This window comes from Dipodomys spectabilis, unplaced genomic scaffold (genome assembly GCF_019054845.1).
Source record: "Dipodomys spectabilis isolate Male_0828 unplaced genomic scaffold, ASM1905484v1 ptg000422l, whole genome shotgun sequence".
NCBI classification, from domain to species: Eukaryota; Metazoa; Chordata; class Mammalia; order Rodentia; family Heteromyidae; genus Dipodomys; species Dipodomys spectabilis.
The window spans coordinates 6,865,414-6,884,070 of NW_024871099.1; the positions used below are offsets into that span (position 1 = coordinate 6,865,414).

An 18,657-nucleotide genomic window follows, 5' to 3' on the forward strand; every position below is an offset into this window, starting at 1 on the left:
GGCCTACATAATTAGATCATGTCCATCTGGATATAAGGGCCATATCTTCAAGTCCTTAACCTTAATTATATCTGCAAAGTTCTTCTCCCCCTCTGAGTAACAATGTAGTGACAAGATGCCTGAGATTAGAATGTGACCATAATTCTACCCACTGCAGGTAGCCAGCCAGTTAAGTCAATAAAGGTATGTTCCCTTCCCCTGGATTGCTTAAGGAATTAAAAAATAAATAAGCAAACCAAATACTGTTAGCTGAGGCAACATCACCAGGGTAAGTTTGTCAAACGCACATGTTGGCTTTGGCAGGACTGGGTAAGAGACAACTAATATTTCTCAATTTAAATGACTCAATAGAGAGGCACATACATCACTTTCTTGGGTCTTTTATGCAACAGCAGTGACCCGAAAAGCCCTTGGAGAAATCTGAGTGGAAAATACCTCCTTCTTAGCTGCACTGGAACATTCTCCACTCAGAGGCACAAAGTTAGGCTCAATAAACTTAACATTGCCCAAGCCATATAAATACAAATGCCTTTTCTGAACATAACTGAATTAAGGGAGACCTTCATAACAAAATAAGTATTTTTAAAAAACAAATAAACAAGTAATAAAAAAAAATTCCATCTGGGCGCCAGTGGCTCACACCTGTCATCCTAACTACTCAGGAGGCTGAGGTCTAAGGATCAAGGTTCAAAGCCAGCTCAGGCAGGAAAGTCTGTGAGACTCTTATCTCCAATGGCTCAAAAAAAAAGCTGTAAGTGGACCTGTGGCTCAAGTAATAACCTTGAGCACCAAATCTCAGGGACAGTACCTAAGCCCTGAATTCAAATCTCAGGACACCAAAAATGCAAACAAAAACACTATTTGTAAACTTCAACAAAGACATCATGACTCTTCTAGAAAAACAAACATGGGGACAGATGGGAATTGATTGCAGAGAAACAGATTTTCTGGGATTTGTGTGTGTGTGAACTCAGAGCCCGGGCACTGTCCCTGAGTGTTTTGGATCAAGGCTAGTACTCTACCACTTGAGCCACAGCTCCACTTCCAGCTTTTGGATGGTTCATTGGAGATAAAAGTCTCACAAACATTCCTGCGTTGTATTGCCTCGCACTTCAGTTCTCAGATTTCAGCCTCCTGAGTAGCTAGGGTGGGAGCCACTGGAAGCCTGGATGCAATTTCTTTTAAAGTCTTGCAACTTCAGAAGCACAAACTTCAACCCACCAAACTATTAGCTTCAGAAAGGGTGATCCATTTGTCTCTATTTCGGTCTGTGAACTTCCAACTGTGTGAGAGTTAGTGGCATCTAGTCAACAATTCTTACTTGGTGACTAATAAACCAAGTCATTTCTGAAAACATGAGGACAATAAAATTTTCTTGTTTTTATCCTGTTTGGAGGATGTGATTAATCTTGTCTCTCTATTGGCAGTCTCAGAACCCCTTTCCCTACATGTCCTACATACAGATGACTGATCCTTTTCGTGGTTTTATTTTTTTAATTTTAATTTTATTATTATTATTATTTTTATTTTATTTTTTTTGCTTATGTGGTACTGAGGAATTGAACCCAGGGCCTCTGGCATGCAAGGCAAGCACTCTACCACTGAGCCACCTTCCCAGCCCCAATTTTATTATTTTTTAATGGGCCATGGGCCTTAAACTCAGGGCCTAGGCACATTAGAGATAAGAGTCTTACAGACTTTCCTGCCCAGGCTGGCTTTGAACCATGATCCTCAAGTCTCAGCCTCCTGAGTAACTAGGATGACAGGTGTGAGCCACCAGCACCCAACTTTGTGGTTTTATTTTTTCTTCCTCTCCCTGCCTCCTTTCCCCCAGCTCTCATATGAGCCACCAGCACCCAACTTTGTGGTTTTATTTCTTCTCTGGCTCCACCCCTCTTTTATACCAGTCCTGGGTCTTGAACTGAGGAGCTGGACACTATCCCTGAGCTTCTTTGGCTCAAGGCTAGCACTCTACCACTTGAGCCACAACCCTACTTCTGGCTTTTTCTGTTTTATGTGGTACTAAGGAATCAAACCTAAGGTTTCATGCATGCTAGGCAAGTACTCTACCACTAAGTGTGGTTTTATTTCAAGTGAACTTTCCTTCCTTCCTACACCTTTTTTTTTTTTTTTGGTCGGTCATGGGGCTTGAACTCTGGGCCTGAACGCTGTCCCTCAGCTCTTTTGCTCAAGGCTAGCGCTCTACCAATTGAGCCTCAGTGCCACTTCCAATTTTCTGAGTGGTTTATTGGCGATAAGAGTCTCACGGACTTTCCTGCCCAGGCTGGCTTTGAACCACGATCCTCAGATCTCACCCTCCTGAGTAGCTAGGATTATAAGTGTGAGCCACCAGTGCCTGGCTTCTAGACCTTTTTGAGTTCAGACTTAGAGAAAAAAGGAAGGGGCTCGTGAAAAGGGTGTAGGCGACTCTAATCTTTAGTCTATCCATTATGGATAAGGCATATCCATTATGGATATACCTTCTGGGATGACAGAATTTACCCTCAAAGGAGCAGCTGTGCCCCCCCCACCCCCCCCCCACCCCCCGCCCAGTAATGCATCCAGCTTGGTGCCCTGGGTAGTGATTCAGCGGGGTTGGAACTAAGATCCCTCTTCTCCAACACCCTCCCAAAGGGAGGGGACTTACATGCAACAGGACCTTCTTAGATGCCTATCATCTAGCTACTCAGGAGGCTGAGATCTGAGGATCATGGTTCAAAGCCAGCCCAGGTAGGAAACTCCACGAGACTCTTTCTCCCAGGAACCACCAGAAAACCAGAAGTGGAGCTGTGGCTCAAGTGGTAGAGTGCTAACTAGCTTTTGAGCACCAAAGGCATGGGCTCACGTTAATGCCCTGAGTTCAAGCCCCAGGAAGGCCTAACCTCCAAAAAAGTAAAAAGGAAAGATCAAGGCAGGTATCAGCGGTTCATGACTGTAATCCTAGCTACTCAAAAACCTGGGATTAGAGGATCCCAGTTTAAAATCAGTCTGAGGGCTGGGAAGGTGGTTCAGTGGTAGAGCGCTTGCCTTGCATGCATGAGGCCCTGGGTTCAATTCCTCAGCATCACATAAGAAAAAAAAAGCCGGAAGTGGCGCTGTGGTTCAAGTGGTAGAGTGCTAGCCTTGAGCTGAAGAGCTGAGGGACAGCCCCAGGCCCAGAGTTCAGGCCCCACAACCGGACCAAAAAATAAATAAATAAATAAATAAATAAAATCAGTCTGAGTGGGAAAGTTTGCTGAACTTCATTTCCAATTGACTAACAAAAAGCTGGGCTGGATGCATGGCTCAAGTGGTAGAGCACCAGCCTAGCAACTAGGAGGCCCTGAGTCCAAAACCTAGTATTGAAGAAGAAAAGTAAGTCAAACAAGAAGACTAGTACGTAGGAACCATGATACAAAAGGTGGTTGAACAGAATCAATACTCTTAGCTAGACTAATGAGGAAAAGAAGAAATCTGTACATAAAGAATCAGAAATAAATGTGGAGTGCTAGTGCTAGTATAATAGAATCCCATAAGCAAATTATTAGCCACAAATCAGATAACCGAGATAAACAAAAGGGGAAAAAAAAGACTACTAAAATTCCCCTCAAATAAGCCAAACTGACTGATGAGGAAACAGGAAATCTGAAACTGACTGATCAAAAAAACAGAACCAGAAAAAGAAAAAAAAAAGCTTTTTACAAAGCCAAAGCAGATTCATGCCATCGTAAATGTTACCAAATGGCTCAAAAGTTGACACCCATCCTTCTTAAATTCTTCCAAAAAAGAAAAAAGGGGGAAAAAGAGAAAAATCCCCAACACTTTCTTCATCAGCCTTAATCAGTCTTGACACACACATCAGATAAAGACATCACAGATGAAATATTAATTATAGGCTGTTCAAGATGATATTACATTTGGCACACACACACACGCACATGCACCCTTGAGTAACTATTTCCACATCCAGATCCCTGAGGAACTGCTATCAAAGTGCCTTGGGCATGGCTGACGCCATCACACAAGGCCAGTAACTGGGGGCAGGATGGACCCATAGATGGCAGGTGCTGAGGTCCCCAACTGGTTACCCTAATCGAATGCAGCCCCAGGACTCCCATCCTGGCCTGGGGCAGGGAGGTGGGGACCTGCCCCAGGTCCGTGTGGTCTTCATGAGGAGGTGGAACCAAGACTCCTTCATCTAGCAATTCCATGGTAGTCCCCCGAAGCTCTCAGGGCACAGACCCCCATGATCTGGACACATCTAGGAGCTCCCCAGTGGTTTTAGGCCTCACTTCAGGCTTTGGAGGGCGTGTCCAGGTACAAACCACTTGCTAGGACTACCCCAAGAGCCACAATGTTCCCAAGTGGCTGGAGACTGTACTTCAGGTCCCCAGTACCAGCCACAGGCCTGCATGGATGGTGCCAAGGATACAGCGGGTCCTGGGTTAGGTGGGAGGGTGTGGGAGGGGGCCCAGGGCTCCCTGGGTCCACAGGGCCCACAGGGTGCAGGGACCAGAATATAGCAGAGCTCATCCAACCTCAGCTCCATCTGGGAGATGGGGGGAGGGGCTGTTCACCTGCACGCTACAATAGAGGGAGAGAGATTTGGGGGGAGTGGGGGGAAACCTCAGAGGAGAAGCTGCATGTTTAGTGGGAGCTATGAGGGCCTAGAAGTCTGTTCTGGAGGTTGTGTTCTGAGTTCCAGAAAAACTAAGACAAGTAGACCAAGACTTAGCCACTGAGGGGATAAATCCAGACTTTCCTCACCATATCACGGGTCACTTCTTGTGGCTTCACTGTAGCATGCATTTAAATATATATATGTATATGTGCATATATACATATATACATATACATATATAATTCTGTATCGTGGAGTTTTCGCTATATTACAGAATTTTGTGGTGTATTATAGGTATTTTGTGTGTGTGTGTGTGTGTGTGTGTGTGTGTGTGTGTGAGTCATGGGGCTTGAACTCTGGGCCTGGGCTCTGTTCCTCAGCTCTTCAGCTCAAGGCTAGCGCTCTACCACTTGAGCCACAGCACCACTTCCAGTTTTCTGGTAGTTTATTGGAGATAAGTGTCATAGACTTTCCTGCCAGGACAGGCTTTGAACTATCATCAGATCTCAGTCTCCTTAGTAGCTAAGATTACAGGTGTGAGCCACCAGTGCCCACTGTATATAATGTGTGTATATGTAATTAATATATATAAAAAATCACACAATTACATATACTATCTATAAATATATGTATTATATTTTATATTAGATTATATATTATAATAACATTATAATATAATGTTATTATATTATATTATATACATTATATATTTATTATATATATATATAATATATATTTATTATATATATATTTATATATATATATTATATACATTATACATTATATATATTATATTATATTATATACATGCTATATATAATATATTGTGCAGCATATAATAGTATACTATACATACTAGTATATAGCATATACTATTATGTAATATGTATTATATGCTATGATACTATATACTATTATATAGTATAAATATATCCTAGTATATGTAATTTATTCTGTTATAGTATATTTATTAAATATAACATATTATATTACACAAATGATTATATATTTAATGTAAATTATGCTATATTAAAATGATATACATTGTATATTATTACATACAGTATAGAATATAATATGTAGTAATGACTAATATATAGTTGGGATATCTATCTATTGATCTATCGATTGATCAGTTTATCTATATCTCCCAGGGAGCTAATGAAATTCTGAGTTTTGTTTTATGTGCTAGTTTTGATCATATCCTGTTCTGTTTTGAAATGTGTGTGTGTGTGTGTGTGTGTGTGTGTGTGTGTGTGTTCTAGTACACAGTCTTCAACTCAAGGCCTCAGCTATTGCTTGGCTCTTTTCCTCAAGGCTAGTGCTCTACCACTTAAGCCACACTTCCATCTCTGGCTTTTTTTCCCATTTAAAAAAAGTTTTATTGAGCTATAATTCATATATCATATGATTTACCCACTTAATATGTATGATTTAATGACTTTTATATTCACATGGTTTGTGGATCCAATGCCCAACTTCATAACATTTTTTCATTATCGTTAAAATAACTCTGGCTTTTTGCTTGTTCATTGGAGTCTCATGGACTTTTCTGCCAGGGCTGCCTTTGAACTGTGATCCTCGGATCTCAGCTTCCTGAGTAGCCAGGATGACAGGTGTGAGCCATCAGTGCCTGGCAGCTTTGTTTCTTTTAAAGCACGCTGGAACACTTCGCATGGGTTGCAAACACTCAAGTGAGAGGATCATAAGCTATTTGTAGCATAGAGCTGACTTGCATGATGAAAAATACCTATTATTATTACTAGTAGCTTCTTGTGTCTATTATTAGTGTTATTTATTATTATTACTACCTATAATTATTGATATTCTTCCTCAATAGAATACATTCTCCCTCTTCTGTTCCTTTTCAAGGTATGTTTTCTTTTTATTCTTTACTCTTTAAAAATTATCTTTAAGTAGTTGTACAAAGGAGTTGCCATGTGACAAAGCAGTTTATGAATAAAATATACCTAGATCAAGGTCATCTCTTCCAGCGTTCTCATTTATCCCTCCCCTTCTCACTCTTATTCTTTCTTCCTCTCCTATGCATCTGGTCCACTCTCTGCCCTCTATTTTCCCCCAGCCCCACCCACACTTCCTTCCTGGGCACAAGCCTGGCTCAGAGAGGCAGAAAACCCAAGGTGTATTTCGGTATGATTCTGGTAAAGCCGAAGGAATCAGGGGCCACTGTGATGTCCTGGGGAGCCTTTGGGGACTTGAAGCGGAAGTTCTGCAAGATGGTGGTGAGGAAGAGAAAGAGCTCCATTTTAGCCAGGCCTTCTCCCAGGCAGTACCGCTTTCCTGCAGAGGAGAAGAGGGAGGAGAGCAGGGGTGAAGCCAACTCCCTGGGGCCTAGTTTCAATATGGAGCCTCCAGCTGCATTCCATAGAGGAGGGGAGGGGGCTCTAAATCTCGGAGAGACTTTCCACAAGGTTCTAAGTCTCTCTGAGCCCAGAGTCCCTCATATAAGAGATGGGGTGGTCCATGCCAAGCTGGAGCAATGGGAAATCTAGACACCTGTATCCAAAATACACTCAATAAGACCACTGTGCTACCATGTCCCTCCCTCTCTCCTTCCTTCCTTCCTTCCTTCCTTTTCTTCCTTCCTTCCTTTTCTTCCCTCTTTCTCTCCCTCCCTCTCTCTTCTCTTTTCGTCCTTTTTTTTGTTTATTTGCCAGTCCTGGGGCTTGAACTCAGGGCCTGGGCACTGTCCCTGAGCTTCTTTTGCTTAAGGCTAGCACTCTACCACTTGAGCCACAGGGTCACTTCCGGCCTTTTCTGTTTATGTGGTGCTGAGGAATCCAAACCAGGGCCTCATGCATGCTAGGCAAGCACTCTCCCTCCTTTGCTCCCTCCCTCACCCCTTCTCTTTCTTGCTTTTCTCTTGTGTCAGTCCTGGGTCTTGAACTCAGAACCTTGGTACTTTTCCTTAGCTTTTTTTTCCCCCTCAAATCTAGCAATCTACCACTTGAGACACACCTTTACTTCTGGCTCTCAGTGGTTCATTGGAGATAAGAGTCTTATGGACTTTCCTCTTCCAGCTGGCTTTGAACCACGATCCTCAGATCTCAGCCTCCTGAGGAGCTGGGGTGACCAGTGTGAGCCATCAGCACCCAGATCCCATCCCCTTTCAAAGAGCTGGAAGAATTGGTTGTGTCTTTGGAAAGACTGATGACTAACTGACCCTTGATCCCTCCCCCCATCCCTGCCCATCTATGAAAGGGGTTTGCATATTACTTTTGTCCTGTATATAAATGCTTGGCACTTTACACTTATTTGTGATTCTCCTAGTTGGCTGCAAGAGGAACTTCCAAGTCGGAGAAAGGTATTAATGAGGCCATAGTTCAGAGAGGGGACTTGCCTATACAGTTGACCCCTTTGCTGTGGGCCATGGCCTGGTGGCAAACACTGGACACTCACCAATGGAAAAGGGAATAAAACCATCACTCTTCTTAAACTGTCCCTTGTCATCCAGGAAGTGATGAGGGTTGAAATCTCCAGGGTTGGGGAAGAACTTTGGGTCATTCAGTACAGAGCCCAGCATGGGGAACACTTCAGTACCCTGAAAAAAGGAGGAAGAGGAGGAGGAGGAAGAGAAAGGGAGATTTGATTAGGAAGATTAAACGATTAGTGTGCTCAAGGCAGAGACTCTAGTAGAGATGGTGGGAGGGTGGGAAGTTGCAGAGACCCAGGTGAAGAGAAACAGAAGCAGCCAGTGGAGCTGGGCGGGGGGTCCATGAGGAAGGGAATTTGTAGGAGCAGGATCACTATGTCCCTGAGGCACACACATGGGAAATATAAGGTCTGGATCTCTTGAAGCAGAGGGTCTGGGACTCACTGGCACATGCTGTGTGTATGTGTGTGTGTGTGTGTGTGTGTGTGTGTGTTCACAGGTACACTGGTCCTGGGGCCTGAGCTCAGAGACTGGGCACTGCCCCTGCGCTTTTTCACACAAGGCTAGACTTCTACCATTTGAGCCACAGCTCCACTTCCGGTTTTCTGGTGATGCATTGGAGGTAAGAGTCTTATGGACTTTCCTGCCCGGGCTGGCTTTGAACCATGATCCTCAGATCTCAGCTTCCTGAGTAGCTGGGATTATAGACATGAACCACCAATGCCCAGTCCTGGCTTTTCTTTTGATGCCAGTACTGAGGTTTGAACTCAGGGCCTAGGTGCTGTCTCTGAGCTTTTTTGCTCAAGGCGAGTGCTCTACCACTTTGAGCCACAGCTCCTCTTCTGGCTATTTGCTGGTTAACTGGAGATCCAAGTCTCATGGGTGTTCCAGCCCTGGCTGGCTTGGAACCGCCATCCTCAGATCTTGGCCTCCTGAGTAGCTGGGATTACAGAGGTGAGCACTGGCACCCAGTTGCAGCTGGTATCTTTCAAGGTAGGAATTTTTTTTTGAGGGGACTGGACTAGGAGGGTTACCTGTCTCAAGACAGGGAGCTGGGAACCAGGGGGTCAAATCCCCCTTGAGACATTCAGATGGCAGGGGGGGGGGAGAGAATAGCAGGATGAGTCTGAGAGCGACCTCTGGGGTGACATGGAGGGTCAGGAATTGGTGGGTGAGAAAATGGAGTGAGGGTTTGAAAGCTGCGGGTGGAAACTCGTTCTGGGGTCCCGGGGAGTGGGGAGGTGTGCACCTTAGGGAGGAAGAAGCCTCGGAATCTGGTGTCCTTGGTGACCCGGCGAGGGATGCCCATGGGGGCAAAGTTGGCGAATCTCTGGATTTCGTAGATCACCGCCTCTGTGTAGGGCATCTTGTGGCGATCCTCGAACTGAGGCTGCCGGTTCCTTCCGATCACCCGGTCAATCTCTTCATGGACTTTGGCTGATGCAGAAGGGGTGTGTGTTTAGGGGTGCAAGGACGAGAGTCCAAAGAGCGCCCTACCGCTTGAGCCACAGCACCAATTCCGGCTTTTGGGTGGTTCACTGGAGATAAAGAGTCTCACACTTTCCTGCCTGGGCTGGCTTCCAATCATGATCCTCAGATCTCAGCCTCCTGAATAAGCTGGGATTACACACAGGAGCCACCAGCACCTGGCTTCATATTTGATTTTCAACCTAGATCTCTAATTGACCAGGAACGTGTGCCATTTTGACAACTTACAATCCGCAACTATGCAAAGCAGGGCATGTCTGAGGATCAATGCTTGTGGGCATGCCCCGGTGTCAGAGAAGTTTGGAGGGCCTACGGAAGGAGTCCCCGGCTTCCTGTTGTCCTTCAGCCTTACCCTCCACCTCGGGATGTTTCAGGAGCAGCAGGAAGCCATAACGGAGCGTGGAGCTGACCGTTTCGGAGCCTGCAAAGAAGAGACTCAGTGCTGTCATCACCAGGTTCTTCATAGAGAACTCTGTGTTGGGGTTTTTCTGCTTCTCCTGCAGGAAGAGAGGCCTCAGCTTGAATCTGTCTATCAAATGCCATCTTGGGTTCATTCTGATGGTGTGTGTGTGTGTGTGTGTGTGTGTGTGTGTGTGTCCTGGGGCCTGGCCACTGTCCCTGATTTTCTTTCTTGCTCACTACCTGCACTCGATCACTTGAGTCATAACTCCCCTTCTGGCTTTTTTGGTGGTTCATTGGAGATCAGAGTTTCATGGACTTTCCTACTTGGGCTGGCTTTGAACCATGATCCTTAGAAAGATGAATTCTAGATCTGCCAGGCTTGCTCCACTGTCCTGGCTCCTGGCTGTGCTTTTCTGCCAAGCTGAAACTACCTGTCCTGCCAGGTGCTAGTGGCTTACACCTGTAATCCTGGCTACTCAGGAGGTTCACAGCCAGCCTGGTCAGGAAAGTCTGTGAGACCCTTACATCCAGTTAAGCACCGAACACTGGAAATTGTGCTGTGGCTCAATTGGTAAAGCGCTAGCCTTGAGCTGAAGAGCTCAGGGACAGCACCCAGGCCCAAGCTCAAGCCCCACCACTGACAAAAACAAACAAACAAACCCCAAATATCTGTCCTTTGTCCTTTGGTTGTTACTCATTTTTTTTTCCTGGTCAGTTGTTTTTGTGCCAGTCCTAGGGTTTGAATTCAGGGCCTGAGCATTGACCTTGAGCTTTTGTGCTCAAAGGTTAATGCTCCACAGCTCCAGTTCTATTCTGTTCTGTTTTGTTGGTTAACTGGAGATGAAAGTCTCACAGCTTTTCCTGCCCCTTCTGGCTTTGAACCATGACCCTTGAAACTCAGCCTCCTGAGTAGCTGAAATTATAGGCATGAGCCACTGATGCCTGGCTGTTGTTACTGTAAATGGTCAGGGTATTTAGAAAGCAAGGGAGGGCCTAGGTAAAAGAAGGGCAGGTATGTCACCGTGAGGGTGATATAGAGACACTTTCTCTGAGACAGAACTTTCTGTGATAGCATCTGACTCCTTTAAGTACCTTAAAACATTTCCAAATCCTTTAACCATCAGATTTCATAAATCCTCAACTTTTGTTTTGTTCCCAGATGAGAGACTGTCATACAGATTAGGGTGTGAGCCTCCCATGTCAGGTCACCTGTAAAGCCAGGCCACCTGGCCCCCCAGGTGTATCTGATATCAAGAAATAGAAGACAGAATAGAGCCTAAAAGGCTTAGAGCCATAGAGTTGGGAGGAGCTAGGGTTCACGCTCTCCGTGTGTGCCTAGGGAAGGCATTACCGTCTCTGGGCTGTACGTCCTTCCTCTGTAAAACTGGGGTCAAGAGGCCAGGTGCTGTGGCTCACATCTGTCATCCTACCTACTCAGGAGGCTGTGATCTGTAGGGTGTCAGTTCGAAGCCAGCCCAGGCAAGGAAAGTACCATTAATAAAACTCTTATCTCCACTTAATCAGCAAAAAATAATCAATGAAAGCCGAAAGTGGAGCTATGGCTCAAGTGGCAGGACACTAGCTTTGAGTGGGAAAGTTGGACAGCATCCAGGCCCAGAGTTCAAGCCTCAGTATGGCACTCACACATACAAAAGCAAGCAAGCATGCAAGCAAGCAAGCAAGCTAAAATAACACCATGCACACGGTGGTGTCTTGTAAACATGGTTCTTGTGAGGGTTTGCTTACCCATGTCCTATACCAAGGGCTTAGTAGATGAAAGTGGTGTGTGTGTGTGTGTGTGTGTGTGTGTGTGTGTGTGTGTGTGTGTGTAGATACTGGGGCTTCATCTCAGAGCTTGGGCATGATCCTTTAGTGGTTTTGCTCAAGGCTGGCGCTCTACCACTTAAGCTGCAGCTCTACTTCTGGCTTTTTAGTGGTTCATTGGAGATAAAAATCTCACAGACTTTCCTGCCCAGACTAGCTTTGCACCATGATCCCCAGATCTCAGCCTCCTGAGTGGCTAGGATGACAGGTGTGAGTCAGTGGCACCTGGAACCAGGATGTTTAATTATGAGAGGGAGTGTGAGGATGATTAGCACGGGGCCACATTTGATTGGGCCTTTCTCCTCTACACTCCCTAGCCTGATTTCCTTCTTCTTGGCTTCCTTCTTTCCTAGTTCTCCCTGCCCCCCACCCCCAGGGGATGCTACTGGCAGTACCTCCTGCATACGGATGAGGAAGGAGTCGATGAAGTCTCGTGGGGAGTTGGGGTCCAGGGTGCGCTGGTTCTGTTCCACCTTCTTGATTATGAAGTCCTCTAGCCCCCGAATGCTTTTAATGATCTTTCTCTGTGGCCCTGGAAAGTGTTTCATGATGGAATAGAACATGTCATAGATCTGGAGGGTGGGAAGAAGAGGAGATACGAAAGAAAGACAATTAAAATGGGCGCTGGTGGCTCACGCCTGGCATCCCAGCTACTCAGAAGGTTGAGATCTGAAGACTTGTGGTTCAAAGCCAGCCCAGGGCAGGAAAGTCTGTGAGACTGGTATCTCCGATGAATCACTGAAAAGCCAGAAGTGGTGCTGTGGTTCAAGTGGTAGAGCACTACCTTGAGTGAAAAAGCTCAGGAACTGTGCCCAGGCCCTGAGTTCAAGCCATTAGCAGGCATGGTGGTGCATACAGTAGGCAGAGCGGGCACTGGTCACCTGGCCCACAGGAGAAGCTGCAAATGCGTTGATCACCATCATCATCTTTAGCAGGGACCGTAACTCTTTGTCCTCATAGTCAAAGCGGTCCCCAAACACCACGGAGCTGATGACATTGGAGACAGTTTGGCTCAGGTAGTAGGTAGGGTCAACAAAGGCACCTGGAGGGGTAGGCAGGGTTAAGGAAAGATGAGAACAGTCAACTTGAAGCCAGGAGGGCATTGGTGGCTCACGCCCGTCATCCTAACTACTCAGGAAGCTGAGATCTGAGGATCATGGTTCAAAGCCAGCCTGGGCAGGAAAATCCATGAGACGCTTATCTCCAGTAAACCACTCAAAAAACTAGAAGTGGTGCAGTGACTCAAGTGGTAGAGTGCTCGCCTTGAGCTGAAGAGCTGAGGGACAGCGCCCAGGCCCAGAGTTCAAGCCCCACGACTGACAAAAGAAAAAAAAGTTACCTTGGTGGGCTGTGTCAGTCGAGCATTTGAGGAGCACCAAACTTCTGACCCCGAGTTCCAGGCCTCGCAGTGCAGCGCAGGCCTGGCTGTGAGCCCCATATGCCCAGTCACAATGTTTTGTTTCCCTTTCGCCCAACAAGTCAGGGGACCCCCCCCCTTGGCCCGGCCATGGCTCACCTTGGGTACCCCGCAAGGTCTTGATGAGGAAGCCTGCCTCCTCCTGGATGCGCTCCTCGATGCCGCGCTTGCCCACACCAAAGTCCCGCAGTGTGGAGATGGCGAAGCGCCGCATCTGCTTGGCGCGCTCCCCGTTGCTCAGAGCTACGCCTGGAAGAGGTGGTGTGTGGGGGGGTCACGGGGGAGGGGGACTGGGAGGGCATGGGGGGCTACCCACCTCCCGAGTGAGGGAGCCTGAGAGGAAGAAGGGCAAAGGTGGGGGGAGGGAGACCGAGGAAGAAGAGGGAGAGGAAGGGGAGGAGGGAAAGGGAGGATGGAGGAAGATAGGGAAGGGAAGACTGAAGTAGTAAGAGAGATTCAGAGCTACTCCAGTGCAGAAAGGGAAGGGAAGAAGGAAGGGAAGAGGGAAAGAAGGGGCTAAGATGGTAGAGATCTGGCACGGGTACAAAGTGTGTGACATTTTCCATACTGAGTTGGACAAGAAGCAGAAATCAGGGAAGAGGACCCAGAGAAGGTCTGGGAAGAGGAGAGGTTATTTCTGGGAAATCGAAGTATGGGAACATTCAAGATGATTTTGCATGAGATTCAGGAGGAGAAAAGGGGGAAGGGACAAAGAATTTTGGGGAAATAGAGAATCTGAGCATGACCAAATCACAAAAACATGAGGAAAAGGAGGAAAAAGCTAGATTCCAATAGGGAGGCTCTCAAAAAGTTCTTTCCTCCTCCTCCTCCTCCTCCTCCTCTTCCTCCTCCTCTTCCCCTCCTTCCTGTCCTTCTTCCTCTTCTTCTTATTTTTAAATATTTTGTGCCACTTCTCAGCTCAAACTTAGGGCCTGAGTCCTATCAGCTTTATCCATTCACAATTATTGCTTTACTACTTGAGTCACAGCTCCATTTCTGTTTTGTTTTGTTTTTTTTCTGGTTCATTGGAGATAACAATCTTGGATTTGGTTGGCTTTGGACTGTGGTTCTGAAACCCAGTAGCTCAGACTACAGGCATGAGCTACCAGAGCTGACATGGTTTCTCAAGAGTTTCTAAGAAAGAAAAGATACCTAGTGTGAGAGAGAGAGACAGAGGTAGAGACAGGGAGAAAATGGGATGCACAAGATCATAGACCTTGGATGGGCACAGAGATGGACAGAGAGACACCAGCGGAGAACAGGGCAAAACGAGGCCATTAGGAAGCTCTGGCTACACTGTCCACCAGTGATGGCTCCCTCACCGTAGTCGTTGAAGAGCATGTTAAAAGTGGCCTGCTGGCCTCGCCCGCTGAATTCCTCCGCCTGATCCACCAGCGCCTCCTTCACAGTTTGATACCCACACAGCACCACGACACGGCGGATCCCCAGGTGGATGGTGAACACGGGGCCATAGCGCTCACCGACCTGAAGGGGCATGAAGGGAGTGGAGATCGCTTTGGCTCACAGGCCGTGTCCCCCCAGAAGTCAGTTCTGACCTATGTCCTGTGTGTGCATGCACCCATGCATGCTGCTACTGGACCTTGAACTCAAGGCCTCATGTTCTTGCTTGGCTTTCTTTCTTTTCTTTCTCTTTCTTTCTTTCTTTCTTTTTTTTTTTTTTTTTTTGGGTCCGGTTGTGGGGCCTGAACTCTGGGCCTGGGTGCTGTCCCTCAGCTCTTCAGCTCAAGGCTAGCGCTCTACCACTTGAGCCACAGCGCCACTTCCGGCTTTTTTCTTTTTGCTTATGTGGTGCTGAGGAATCGAACCCAGGGCCTCAGGCATGCAAGGCAAGCACTCTACCACTGAGCCACCTTCCCAGCCCCCTTTCTTTCTTTCTTTCTTTCTTTCTTTCTTTCTTTCTTTCTTTCTTTCTTTCTTTCTTTCTTTCTTTCTTTCTTTCTGTCTGTCTGTCTGTCTTTCTTTCTTTTCTTTCTCTTTCTTTCTTTCTTTCTTTTTCTTTCTTTCTCTCTCTCCCTTCCTCCATCCCTCCCTCTCTTTCGCTGTCTTTTTCTTTTTCTCTCTCTTCCTTTCTCTCTTTCTTTTCTTTCTCTTTCTTTCTTTCTTTCTCTTTCTTTCTTTCTTTTTCTTTCTTTCTTTCTCTCTCTCCCTTCCTCCATCCCTCCCTCTCTTTCGCTGTCTTTTTCTTTTTCTCTCTCTTTCTTTCTCCCTCTTTCCTTCCTTCCTTCCTTCCTTTCTCTCTCTTTCTTTCTTTCTTTTCTGTCATGAGGCCTGGGCACTGTCCCTCAGCTCTTCACCTCAAGGTGAGCGCTCTACTACTTGAGCCACAGTGCCACTTCCAATTTTCTGGTGGTTAATTGGAGATAAGAGTCTCACAGGGCTGGGAAGGTGGCTCAGTGGTAGAGCGCTTGCCTTACATGTCTGAGGCCCTGGGTTCAATTCCTCAGCACCACATAAACAAAAAGAAAAAAGCTGGAAGTGTTGCTGTGGCTCAAGAGGTAGAGTGCTAGCCTTGAGCTGAAGAGCTGAGGGACAGGGCCCAGGCCCAGAGTTCAGGCCCCACGACCGGACCCCCAAAAAAAAAAGAGTCTCACAAACTTTCCTGCCCAGGCTGGCTTTGAACTGTGATCCTCAGATCTCAGCCTCCTGAGGAGCTAGGATTACAGGCGTGAGCCACCAGCTCCCAGCTCTTCCTTCCTTCCTTCCTTCCTTCCCTCCCTCCTTCCTTCTTTCCTTCCTTCCTTCCTTCCTTCTTTTCTTTGTTTCTTTCTTTCTTTGTTTCTTTCTCTCTCTCTTTTTTTTCTTTTTTTGGTCTGAGACTGGGACTCAAACTGGGTACTTGATGCATTTACTTATTAGCTAGCCCCCTACCAATGGAGCCATGCCTCCAACCCCATCTTTCTTGCCTTTTTTTCTCTCAAGGTTGGTGCTCTACCACTTGAACCACGGCTCCACTTCTGGCTTTCTTGGTGGTTCACTGGAGATAAAGAGTCTTACGGACTTTCCTGCTTGGGCTGCTTTGAACTGCAATCCTCAGATCTCAGCCTCCTGAGTTGCTAGGATGACACAGGCATGAGATCAAATAAATGGTGCCCCACTCAATCTGATGTTGAAAAGCAAGGAATGGAACATCCAAAGACCTGGTTGTTCCTGGCTTGCATTCATCCACTCAATCTGCCAAACTCTGGCTAACCCTCTGGTTTACCCTACCAATATTCTGCCAATGTAGCCAGGTGAAACGGAGGCAAATTCTATATCTTCCAGGCATGACCCTTCTCCCTGCCAGGCCGTACCTTCATAAGGGCATTGTACATGTCTCCCGTGTCCAGCTGGAGGTAATTCCCAATGAGGGGCAGTGGGGTGGGGCCAGGAGGCAGCTTCATCCAGAACTTCTGGTCCCAGACAGACATCAGCACCATGGCGCTCAGGCAGGCCAGGATGGCCGCCAGAAGCATGCCTGAGGCCAGCATGGTGGCGGTGGAGGCGACAGGCAGGGATGGCTGGGGCAGTGTGTGTTTAGGCTTTTTGAGGATAGAAGGGGAGGCCTTTGCTCCTATTTATTTAATGTGTCACTTTATTGCTCAATCTCATTCCCCCCCACATACCTTGAAACACCCACATTGGGGAAGGACAAGGCACACACAGGTTCCGGAGCTCCAGGCTGAGTTGATTGCTGGTAGAGTGGAGATTTTGAAAGCTGTGTGGCTGATGCCTGAGACAGGACTTGGAACCCCAGACTGAAGACAGACCTCAGAGATATGGATTTAGGGGCTCCACAGCAGAACTGAAATCCTTAGATTTATTGGCAGTGTGGACAGGATGGGTTGGGAATCTCTCCATGAGAGGGACAGGATCATGAAAGGAAAAGTCAGGCGATGATAGTGCACACCTGTAATCCTAGCCACTCAGGAGACTGAGATCTGAGTATCCCAGTTCAAAGCCAGACTCTTTTTTTTTTAAAATTTTTTCTTTTTGGATCCAGTTATGGGGCCTGAACTCTCAGCCTGGGCACTGTCCCTCAGCTCTTCAGCTCAAGGCCAGCGCTCTACCACTTGAGCCACAATGCCACTTCCGGCTTTTTTCTTTTTGTTTATGTGGTGCTGAGGAATCGAACCCAGGGCCTCATGCATCCAAGGCAAGCGCTCTACCACTAAGCCACCTTCCCAGCCCCAAAGCCAGACTCTTGACTCTCATCTTCCATAAACTACCAAAGAAGGAAGTGGGGCCCTGGCAGACATGTTAGAGCACTAGCCTTGAGGAAAAAAAAAAGCTTGGACAGTGTACAGTCCTTGAGTTCAAGCCCCAGGACTGGCATAAAAAAAGTCAGGGAGGGAGATGCTAAGATTATAGATGATAGCTGTGGTTGTAAGGAGCTCTAACTGAAATTTCTCCTTTTCCCTCCTCTCCTGCCTCTCCCTCTTCTACCTCCACTTCCACTCCTCCCTTTCTCTCTCCCTTTCCCCTTCCTCTTCTTACTCTTCTTCCTTTTCTTCTTCTCCAAAGAGGCAGGCAGGGGGGAGAGGCACCAGTTCTGCTATCTTTCTGGGGCCAGTGGGGAGGGCCAAAGTGCAGAGAACAAAACACCCAACAATATAGGCAAGTTACTTGTTGATTTTGGAAAGGGAGAGAGGGAGGAGTTGAGTGGTGTGGTCAGCTACCTGTCTGCCTTTGGCTAACCCCAGGCCTGTACTTGTTTTGCTTCTCTTTTTCTTACATAGCAAGAAAAGATTGGAGAAGTCATTTCTCAGTGATTCTTGGGACATGAATTGTTTAAGAGCAATTGTCTCTTACTAAATCTTGGAACATGAATTGTTTAAGAGCAACTCTCTCTCTCTTACTAAATCTTATTAACTTGTTGAATCAGATAGATGGAAGTTTATGAAACCCTATTCTGTGTCTTCTATGCTATATTCTATCCATCTGCCTGAAGAATGGTATATTCAAATGTGAGAAAGCATCAAGAATAATGTAAAATAGACTATAAAGTTAAAAATTAAGATAGAAGCGACTCAGAAGGCTGAGATCTGAAGATTATGGTTCAAAACCAGCCCAGGCAGGATTAACTGCCAATTAACTACTGAAAATTTAAAACGCCAGAAATAGAACTGTGGCTCAGTGGTTGAGCACTAGCCTTGAGCACAAAAGCTCAGACAGTGCCCAGGCTCTGAGTTCAAGCCTCAGGACTGGTGTGTGTGACACACACACACACACACACACACACACACACACACACACACACTGATAGTGGAACTCAAACTCAAACTCAGTATCTGACACTCTACTACTTGAGCCACACCCTCCAGCCCCAAGATAATAGGTTTTATTTTATTATATTTTGGAGTTACTGTCTGTATTAGGTAATGTCTTTCTTTTGTTATTGTTGTGGTTGGTTGTGGGGCCTGAACTCTGGGCTTGGGTGCTGTCCCTCAGCTCTTCAGCTCAAGGCTAGTGCTCTACCGCTTGAGCCACAGCACCACTTCTGGCCTTTTCTGTTTATGTGGTGCTGAGGAATTG

General features: G+C 46.6%; 1 protein-coding gene across 1 annotated transcript; it reads right to left on the minus strand.

The window, feature by feature from the left end:
• Positions 1 to 6,454: 6,454 nt before the first annotated feature.
• On the minus strand, positions 6,455 to 16,618 carry LOC122097570 (cytochrome P450 2A13-like). Its single transcript, XM_042668154.1, has 9 exons — positions 16,437 to 16,618; positions 14,448 to 14,610; positions 13,225 to 13,374; positions 12,590 to 12,750; positions 12,104 to 12,280; positions 9,835 to 9,979; positions 9,244 to 9,431; positions 8,021 to 8,162; positions 6,455 to 6,901 (listed from the first exon to the last, which is right to left on the minus strand). Exons 1-9 carry the CDS (start codon positions 16,611 to 16,613, stop codon positions 6,720 to 6,722), a joined length of 1,485 nt encoding a protein of 494 aa, XP_042524088.1. The 5' UTR covers positions 16,614 to 16,618; the 3' UTR covers positions 6,455 to 6,719.
• Between the last annotated feature and the right edge of the window lie 2,039 nt (positions 16,619 to 18,657).